At 37.1% G+C, this 11,458-nt stretch overlaps 1 protein-coding gene across 1 annotated transcript; it reads left to right on the forward strand.

Moving 5' to 3' along the window:
• The first annotated feature begins 8,405 nt into the window (after nucleotides 1-8,405).
• Nucleotides 8,406-9,988, forward strand: LOC122568848. The gene is made up of 2 exons (XM_043729060.1): nucleotides 8,406-8,492; nucleotides 9,438-9,988. The coding sequence occupies exons 1-2, from the start codon at nucleotides 8,454-8,456 to the stop codon at nucleotides 9,741-9,743; spliced, it is 345 nt and encodes a 114-aa protein (XP_043584995.1). The 5' UTR covers nucleotides 8,406-8,453; the 3' UTR covers nucleotides 9,744-9,988.
• Nucleotides 9,989-11,458: the final 1,470 nt, after the last annotated feature.

Below are 11,458 nucleotides of genomic sequence, written 5' to 3' on the forward strand. Positions count from 1 at the left end.
TGAACGACGTTTGTGTGTCGCGCAATTTGTCTGACAATTTTATTTGATATGTTACATTAAATTCTTAAAACATTTATGATCTACAACTATTCTTATTATGACAATTCCTTACCAAAATTTTATTTTTGAAGGCGCAACAAATACTAAATTAGTCGAACATAAAATTTTCCGTCAATACTATAAGAGATATGAGAGATTTTTAGATTATTTAGTATAGATTCTGTAAAAATGTCCAAAACAAATTAAAAAATTGTTTGTCATTATTACAACCATCTATAGTATCGATGTATCACCAATTACCAACTCTTCGACAAAATTTGTCTGCACAAAATAACCATGCCATGCCGCAATCGCCTGAACGACGAATATGAAAAATCTACAAACCTTTAAAAATGAATCTTTTAACCATACCAAATACCTTACAGAGAATTAATAAACGATGGACCGTGTGACACTTAATCGTTAAGTCCATCAAGTTCCACGAATACTCCTCGAACAACAAACAGAATACTTTTCATTGAGAAAAGTTCTTGCGAAAGGAATCCGTAGGCTGATTCTCGATGAAGATGGCAAATCTACGGTGAGATGTATGATAATCAGGGATCATACGGCAGCGTCTATGCAGCCGTGGATCTTATCTGATGTCTCGTATTGTGTTCCAACATCGGTGATAACCTTTCGCGAGCGTACACGCGTGTCTATTGTTTATTTTTCGCGGGAGGGCCGATTCATAACGTGGAGTAATAAAGTCCTTGCCCCTTATCTGATAGCCAGAGTCGCTGCCGCGGCGATCGTTTCATTGTTTGCGTTTCACCAAACGAAATATCCTGTACCGATGGCATTGTAGCCTCCTTACGTGCCGTTTTCCACGCTGGAACACCTTTTAGTTTCATATTTCAATTATAGTTAATTAGAAATTCGTAATGTGCCGAACTTTATCATATACAGGATATTTCTGAAAGAATGGAACCTACATTCTACATGGAAACGTAAGTCGAAAACGTAGAATGATATTTTTGCGTGCGAAGCTTCATTTTTAGATAAATTGAAGACTCATATTTATACATATTTGCATTTGTATTTGTATTTGTACACTTTACTGTAATTCATAAATCACGTTAAACTATTGGGAGAATTTAGAGAATTTTTATAGTGCATTAGACAGTCACCGCAATTATGTTAGTTCAGCGATTGAAGGTGCTTCCCGATGGAAAGTTTCAAAAGATATTTTGAGGATTTGATAAAAATTAGAAATTGGAAGAATAGATACAGTGAAACCACAGAGGTTACGAGTGACCTAGGAATCGCAAAGCAAGGACCTCTGCTTAAGAAATGGAATATGAATAGCGACTCACAATCGATCATTCGGAAGATAGGAAGCAGGATATTTCGAGGGTACAGTCATTTAAATGGTACTACGTTAAAGTGCCAATATTCTTGGTAGATTATAATAAATATTTGCTCGCCGTGAGCTTTAAACTCTACATCGATGAATTTTTACTTACCAATCCGTATTATGTGTTTCGCGTACCACAAGAAGAACACAAGCTCAAGGATAAAATCCTTCTTCTATTCGAACACGTGAAAAGAGGAAATATTGTAGAAAACGTTCATAGAACACGATCACACTGGCAAAGAAAATTGGGATTATTCTCAGTTATTTTTACACTGATTTCTTTAGCGATTTCTTTTTTAACAAAAAAAATTGTTGAGTAAAAGGATACTTTAATAATTTAACATATCCGAATAGCGATACGAGCATCGCGATAATACGTTAGACAGAAACGCGAAATGAGATCACGTACTTTACTTGAAAATAAACTTTCGCACTCTCTACATCCATTTTCGATTTATTTTTTCGTGTAGCTTTTCTTCCTTTCGTGTTGCACCATTACTTTGGAAACATTCAAAGGAAACGATTTTAAAAAAGTCACTGAACCGATCGTCGTTAGGTTGTAATTACGAGCAACGATACGTGGTAATTGCTACGCCCGTAACATTTACCACGAAGAATTCTGTTGCAAGGCTGCTGCCACTTGAACTCGTTAATCGGCGTCATTACAAGCGCCGATGGCAGTTAAAGATTATCGAAGCTTCCGGATATAAGATGCAGTGGAAACGTATAGGAATTGGATCGGTTACCAGGTGGAGGTGTGTATGTTACTTAATATGAACTGGAAGAGAAAATTGTTATTTAAAACTGTGGTTGAACAGATGTACACGAGTTTCTTTTCCTCGTGGAAGGTTACTCGTATCTGTAGGTTGTATCGAAAGGTGTTTAAGCGTCTTTTATTTGGCACCAGGCTAAAAAGCGTCATTTTATATCGTTAAATTAAGTAGATATTATAAATTGATGTAATAATTATTGGTCTTCGAAAATTAAGCTACCGGTTTTGGATGTAACGTATATTATATTACGCGATATAATTAATCTTGCTATCAAGAAAACTACAATTTATTTTATCATCATTTGTGGGATTTCAATAAAATTAAACGCTTCCTCTTATTAAGATATAAAAGCCGATAATTTCTCTTTCGTGTCGTTTAACTTTCTGTACATAATATAACGACAAATTTTTAACGGAGACTAATCATTATTTGTATAAGAATTTACATAACAGACAGTTTTTCAACCCTCGCCATTAGATGATAATAACGTAAGACTATGAATCCTTGTAGATTGTTTACTGATCATTTTTCCAACACATAAAAATACAAATTACCATCGTGAAATCATCCAAATATTATTATCAACGTGTTTTCTTAATATTCTTTTTGAACACTGCGTATCACTTCCAGCACAAGGAGCAAATTCATCTATCTAATATCGCGTGTGAACGAAATTATTTTATTTTATCCCATGACACTAGGTAAATGAAAATAAAACAAAACTATATATACCTATGTAATTACTTAGTTGTTATTACTTCAACCGATAAAGGTACATTTTCTCTCAACACTTTCTTGGAAGATTATGTCATTTTCAATGCGACAGTGGCCCCCATCGTTTCAATATCGCAAAGAAATGATACTAATACATTTTATCTAACGATACTAAGCAGATGGAAATAAAACTAGACTACAAAGCTACTCGATCATTTAACCTGCATAAAATATAACTTACCACCATCAATAATCACCTAACTCGATTGAATGGAAATCTCGGATGAGGATCTAAAGCACATTTAGTGCACTTTAGAAAAATACAGTTTTTAAGTTAGACTGTTCCCCAAGTTTCACTTAATGCGTTTCTTCTTTGCTACAGCATTACGTCGCCCTCCAACGAAATATCTGCAACTTTTCTTGTATTCTAAATCGATCAAGGGGATATAGATGGTCATTCATACAGGTTTTCATACAATTAATACCAACATCTTTCCTCAACCACCCTCTTAAAAAGGCCACGCGTCTTTTCCTTCGTTTGGTCTCGCCCAATGTCGCAAAAGAACGACGTTGTCGCGTCTTGACCAACAATGTACTGTACCAACAGCATATTGTTCGTCGATTTCAGATTTCAGAATCGTAACGTCCACGGGTCGAACGTTGTGTGCAGCAGCCTCGTAAAACGTTGCGTGCCGGCACGGTATCAAATGCGCGAGCTCGAACACTGAAAGCTCGTTGCAATCGGCAATGAGATCTCTGACAATCGGTGACTTTGCGCTGGGCAATTCATTTCGACTTATCTGATATTCTACAGCCCTCCCCCCCTCTCTCTCTCCCGCTTTCTCTCTTCTATTCCTCTCTTGGTACTTGAGTTCACTACGCTATTTGCTAGGTGCGTTTCACGCAGATAACTCTTGGCGCGCGATCGTTTTTTCCAACAATTTATGACCGTGCAAAAGCTTCGTGGCGATACTCAATAAAGTCCGCTCGCGGATCAACGCAGATACGCATAGACATCGGCTGGTTCCTGTTACTTTTTTTTTTTTTTTTTTTTTTCATTATGTACGCCGCGTACGGAATTTATCGCCCAACCGAGGGATCGTGGCCTCTGACGAGAAACAGAATTATCGCACACAAGGGTAAGGCGATTGTTGGACGATGGAGATGCACTGTGTATTAAAACAGCCGTCTGTCTCGACCGCGAAAAAGCCATGGGACGAGTACGCAGACTAACATCATCTAGCACTTAACTATCCAAGTTATTACACCGACTCGTGAAAGTATTTTCACACTTGCCGCAGAAAACTTTCGTGTCCACATTGTATGCATTATGCAAAATAAGATATAGTGAAATTCTATTAGCACTGTGACGAGATACGAGTGTAACGAATACATTGGTAAAATTTGAAACCAATCTGAAAATGTATAAGGAGATTAGAAGACATTTATTGTACACACACACATATATATATATATGTTTGGTAAAAAATTATTATGTAGCACGAATAGAAATTTTAAGTATATTAGCCATCTAAGCACGTAACAAGTGTCAAATATGCGTGAATGTTAATAAGACGTACGATACGCACTATATTTAATAACTATGATAAGTGGACACTTAGTAATATTCATGTAATTAGTTGAGATTCAAGCGAACTAATATTAGTCCAACGTTATTATTAATCTAATACAATAATAATGTTAGTTGTTATTAATGATTATTAACCTTATATTATTATTATTAGTCGTGCAATATATAATAATATAATATAATAATAACATTAGAATAATGGGAATAAGATGATAAAATGTGTGGAGAAATTTTTTAAGATTAAACACACTTCGTGTACCTATGTTTGGTACTGTTCGATACATCACACGATACGCATAAAGAAAACTATTTCTTTATTTGTCAACCTGTGGTATATAGGAATTCTAAGTATAGCCACGCATAAGTTAATGACAAAATATTACAATATACATTTCGAATCACTTTTACAAACTGTATACGTATTAGTATTTTTCATTGTCTGACTATATAGTTACAGAATTATCTATAAATCCGTGCGCTTTCGCAACAATTATCTTAAAATAACACCATCATACGCTGTCGCAAGATACGAAGCCAATCCTTAGCCGCCTTTACATAGACCAGACAATATTATCTAGCTATCGTGGCACTAAAGTCGACAACAAATTGCACGGATCAATTTCGAAAAAGGCTTCGTAACAAACGATACGTAGGTGTGGACGTGTACTAATTTGCAATTTAACGGGATTATCCGTAGAATGAAGGTGAAAGAACAGATATTGGCTTGTCAGCCAATATTGGACCGCCGGAAAACGAGTATAGGAAGAGGAACTTCGATGGCAACACATGCTCGGAATACCATCGTTCTTCGCGAGTTATCACGGCAACGGTGTCCAATGCTAATATTTCGAGGTCGGTGAAACGAAGTTTGTACGTTTTCTCGTAAGAAATTATCGCGCCGTGACTACGCAGCTAGTGAGTTACGTAAATGTAATCGCACGCCACGTAATATCTCGGCGTGGAGAAAATATTTGACAGAATAGTCTGTTAATAACGACTTGTCGGCAGTCGTGATTTAACCTCCTTCTCGTCGTTTAGTGGTCCAATGGTTCTGTTATGCTAATACACGAGCGCGATATCTCGATCGATATTTCGCGCCTAGATCGTTCTAGTTTCGCTTGAAACTTAAGTGGATTAATGCGAGAGAATTTAGTCGACGTGTGGTAGTAAGATGAAGTATAATACGTCGTACGCAGGTCACGCCGTCAGTTTTCATATCCTAATCAGTTTTAATCGCGAGCACAAGGTATGTATGTGCTTTCACTTGAGCACATAAGTTTTGCAAATTTGCTGAGATTCTGAATCGAAAAAGTTAGACGAATGATGTAAACAAATGATAAAATATATACGTGTATGGTGCTGTGTCTTGAAACCTAGGAAATGGCTCAGGCTTTTGTTGAAATAAATCTATGAAAAATATTTTCGAAAGAAATCTAGAAACTTGATAACAGAATATCGGATAAACACCTTCGCGTTAGATCGAGAGATAATTCATTAGCAAAACTTGCTCTTATTCTCTATATCCTACTAGAAACTTTTAAAGAAATATAAACTGACATTCTCTTCTTGGTTACAACAATTTCCTTCTAACTATACAAAGTAGGACTTTCTAATTAAGTCAAACAAACAGGACCATTAAATTCATCGATTAAACAAGACATACCTTCGCCGATAATTAGATCAATATTCGACAAAAGCAACATGTAACGACAATTAGCACACGGTTAAACCGCGATGCCAATAACTTCGATTTTAGCGGATAATCGGCGTCCACGGGAAACTGGCTAATTTAGCAAGCAGGATATCCTGTCGATTGGCATCCGGTGATCATTCGATCGGCCAATCTTCTACAGAAATCAAATGACGAGGCGAAAGCCGACCAGAGCGCGCGACGCCATAAAACACGTCGTGCTAATTAACGATTAACCATGACCAGGATTCCTGGCCGACTGGTGGAACTGGTAGCTGTTGCTGACTCGTGTAACGCCTACTACGCGTCACCCACGAATTAAACCGGGAATCAGTGCGTGATGATTAGAACGTCGATGGGACCTGGCGCTGTACCGCGCTGTTTCGATTCGCCTCCAACCGTAACCGTGGAATCACGACCCCCCTCTTTTCTTTTTTCTCTCCTGTCATTGGCCCCACAGGAAAGAAACAAACATTTGTGCCATGATCAGATCAGAGTTGGACGTTATTCCAATTGTATCGTATAAATATTAATGTAAGATAATTGCCCGAAGAAATTCATTTTAATAAAACATCTTATCGTCGAACGTTGCCATTGAGAATGGAAGAGGAAGAAAGGTGTAGGTTTTATATCGGAATGAGCAAATGTTTATTAATACGAATACTAATCGCCTATGAATTCATAGCATACTTGAGAAAATATTCGATTATCAATTGGGTTTCATTAGTTTGGTCAAATTATTGGAAAAGGAAGCTGCATCCTTATCGCAGCTATCTCTTCAATTGTAAATTTGACAGTCCTCAAATTAGGATTTGCATGAAATTAACGGATTGTACAAAATTTCTCTTTCAAAGTAATCTTCTATCGTTCTGATATACGTTTCGTTAACCACACGGAAAATAAGGGAGAGGTTCAAGATTTACATAGATCAATTAACCGAGGCATAAAATTGAATCGACGGTCGTCCAAGCATCTTCATCGTCGTAACGATGATAAAGTACATCGTAATCCGTGCAAGGGCATAAATCAGCAATTCACCGCGGTTAATTCGTTGAATGTCTTCGACAAATGTTTCGCGGATACCGCAAATAAGCATCCTTGGCTGTTTATGAGAGTCGAAAATCCCTCAACGCACAAATCCCTCAAAGGCACACAGCCCGGATTTACCCAAGCACCGATCTATGGCCTATAATCAAGCAGCTACGTTAATTGAATACCGATTATGAATTACGATGCAACGGCATGATGAACCGTAATTATTGACAGATTCCGCGTTTCAGTCTGTCTGGTATCGTAAACAGCGGACAGGCTGGAAACACCTCGAGCGGACGGGCATTCGGATATGACGCTTTAAAAGTCGTTCGTCGACGAAGAATAGCCACGTTTCGCGATACCAAGTCTTCGAATTAATCCGTTCTGCGTTATTACGAGAGAATTGATAAGCTTTCGTAAACTAATTGGAGAGAGCGATACCGTGATAGATTGGCAATTGTTGGCGAATTTCACGAGCCATACAATTAAATTAAATGCATTAAATTTCGTTTTGTAGTCACTCGGCAACCACATTAAGGTAGAAGAAATTTACTGTAAATTATATATATTTAATTTTAACAAGAATCATAATAAGAATATCAGGACCTCGTTACTTTAGCTATCAGGAACGTGTAGAATATTCGTAGGATTTTCTTGTGCAAGTATTAGCTTAACAATTAGAGAAAATTAGAGACGTGCTTTATACCATACAAACGATTCTCACAGATTACACTTATCTGAATTGTCGCGGGACAAACGGACTATATAATTGGACTTCGTGTCATAGCCAATCGCCACTTTTCCCCGCTATGTACCTTTTCCGTTTACGTAAACAAGAGCTAGCGTTCAGATTAATGGATCAGAGACTAATTAAAATTTTGTTCCAGTAAATGGAGTTCTACTTTATATATTCTCCGAATCGTTTCTTACTCGTCACTGTATGAACATTCTTCCGGTTCTCAATCACTCGCGTACACGAATTCTCATCCTTACAGACACAAGACAAACCTGTTCGACGCAGGTCAATGATAGATACAGCGCGAACCACCGTTTATCAGTTTGTTAATAAAGCAGGTCGCTTGTCGGCAATTAAATTTTAGCAGATATCGCTCGGATGTTTCGTTAAACATTTCGTACATGATTGCAGAACGCGATGGAGGGTGATTTCGAAACGGCACAGCAACGGGAAACAACCAACGTTGCGAAAGGCGAAATTAAAAACCGGCAACGGACGAAGCGTCTATTGCACCTGCATCGATGACCTGGTACCAGGCGAAACGGTCGACGTGCCGAGTGGTTGGTAGTCCTGTTTTGACAGATCATAATTTATCGTGCGCTCGTAAAACCGATTCCACCAGCTACTTTCCCTCTTCTTCCTTCCACGCAGAGAGATTGACTTCGAGTTAAGCAGACGAAAAGACGTTCGAACTTCAGAGGGGAGTTTTTGCCAGACGCAGGATCTTCCCTCTTCGTCCTTTCGCATGCGATAACTAGCATCCGGGAACCTTCTGATAGATCATTCGATTTTGTAGTCAATGATAGTCCATGTAGATTCGACTGATTTTTCGATGGAAGATAATCAACAAGATTGCGATCTAACACGCAGGCAGTTGTACATAAGTTAGATTTGTAAGGTATCTTAGATCTTGACATGGTTCGCGGATCTAACACCTTTCTGGAATGGCTCTTCGAATTCAGAGTAGTATGTTAATGATTTCCGTGGTGTATACTGTTTATGTCGCTTGTTGTCTTTCCTCTTTTACTTGTTGTAATCAGAGCTGGAGCGCAGATGCAGTATAAATTAATGAAAAGATATACGTGTGGGTACATTTTATACGAGAATAATTATATTTATAATTAACGTTTGAAAACCTTGAATATCTAACAGCCGAAATATTTTAAAAGTTTCAGATACGAAGAAATTGATGATAAGAAATAAATGTTCAGAGACTAGGAATAAAAAGTTACAAATTTAGGATTGAAAATTTAGAATTTGTATTTCGTTAAATATTTTGAACATATATTTATTCGTACTACAAATTTATTATATATTTATACTTTCTTATACTTGGACCTATTACTACCCTCTGTATAATTTTTCACACGCAGATGCAATAGTCGTTATTTAGCCACTAGCATTATGTATCAGATCGTTGAAAGACTGCACATTCTCAATATTATCTCTATACTAAATTTTTCTACGTAAAATTTCAAAACTCTAGGATTATTTTCACTTTTTAGTGTACGTACTGCCCAGTGACTGTGAACGCGTTTTTCCCGTCATCTCGCGGCACGACAATACACAGCCTTACAATGCAGTCGTTGGCCAACAATTCTCGGAGCAAAAAAGGAGTCACAGCGTTGTATCATCCTCGCTACGCTCCAGACTTGGCTCCAGTACACTATTTTCTGCTCGCCCGGCTTAAATTAAGGCTGAAAGGCAGACACTTTACGAACGCTGCCGAAATTCAACAAACCATGAAGACGGTTCTCATTGCGATCACGCTCCACGTGTTTTCCGCAGCCATTAATATACCCCGTGATTAACGCTTTGTACCAATAACCAAGCCAAGACGCTGTGAACTATGAGTAATTAATTTCCTCGAGGGATCTCTATTTATGTCGAAATTGATCGTGAAATTTCTTTTATCGCAAAGGATTCGTGCGAACGGTACACGCGAAGTTAATGGAATTCGAATTAGCATTGCAAAGTAACTCAATATATTTTCTTATCCAATCGCATTTAACAAGATTAACCTGTTTACAGATTTATTTACGAAAGATGGTTGTATGCTAAGTACAGGTAATCTTCGTGAGATTCTTTTTTACAGAAAGGTAAGTAAGACAACAGGACAATATCGAACTGCGATCCTTAAACGCATAGTGACATATTACCATTTGGTAATATGTCTATTTCATCTAACGTAACAGGTGCATAATGTTGCACACTATGTTTGAATACATATACATATACATATTTCACGCGTTAATTTAATTTAAAATAAATGTAAGCGAACAAATTGAGAGTTTGCGCACAAATAGATGATTTCTTGGCTTATTAATTTATTATTAATATAAGTTGACTGTCCTAATTACTCATAACTATTGCCTTCTTTTATAATTCATTGCATTTTTGTAACAAACTACGATATTTTTCCTAGTAAAAAGATACGAATGTAAAATGAATTCTTTTAGTTATTATTTTTCTATGATTTTGTACGTGCAATGATTTTCCCTGCACATAAATTTGCCATTTCAAGATATTTTATCATCAATAATTTTATTGCAACATCATGTATTTAAAGTTTAAGTAATTATTACGCTTTGAAGCTTCGTTATTTCGTACTAAACTTGCGAAGAAATATTCCGTCTTTTAATTACAGAGAATTTGCTTCACTAGCGTAAACGAAAATCGACGAAGAAAAATATATCACGATTTTATACGTGTATCAAAGTGTACGTTACCAGTACGCACTTATTAGTAAATTTTCCTACACAACGAAGACAATAAAACGAATAAATCCTGACATGTAAATTTTATAAATTATAGTAGGTCGTCATATTTGCATATTAAAATATACATTAAATAAATACGAGACTTTACTCGGTGAATAAATATCTAATATATAACAACTATTCTTTTCCTACGAATAGCTCTAAAGTATACTAATAACACTAATTCAACCGATGCTATTAAAAGTGATAAAATGTTATTAGTAGATAGTTTAACGCGCAAGAGACTTTAGGTCATCTTTTTGGTCATCCTGTGTCACAACAAAATTTAACGCATTTCCATACATCCACCTAACGTCCATAATGTCATCGACAATTCATGCGAACCAACAAGAAATTGTAATCACACACGTTTAACTAAATTATCCATCTGTCACGATTTTTCCACAGCTATAGCATAGCTAGTCATTATGAGCTCGTCTATAGTCCACGGCTAGTTCTTAAGCAGAATGCATCTCATAACCAGGACTTTGAAATGGACGACGATTTTACGAGCGGTTGGTCGTCAGTGTTTTATAACTACGCGTGTGCATATTACACGCGGTCAAAACAGGCACCGTGACGACGGTGTCACGAGTGTCGTGTATTAAATTTTTACGTTTCAATTAGAAACCTAACTTACGTGGCTGTTAGCTGGAATTTTTAAAATACCCAAAGGGAACCCCCGTTGAGTCACTCGGAGAGAAGGCAACGTACCTCTCGTTTCTTCCTCTTCCTCTTCCTCTTCGTCTCTCGACGTTCAACTCCCC

Source organism: Bombus pyrosoma, linkage group LG7 (genome assembly GCF_014825855.1).
Source record: "Bombus pyrosoma isolate SC7728 linkage group LG7, ASM1482585v1, whole genome shotgun sequence".
NCBI classification, from domain to species: Eukaryota; Metazoa; Arthropoda; class Insecta; order Hymenoptera; family Apidae; genus Bombus; species Bombus pyrosoma.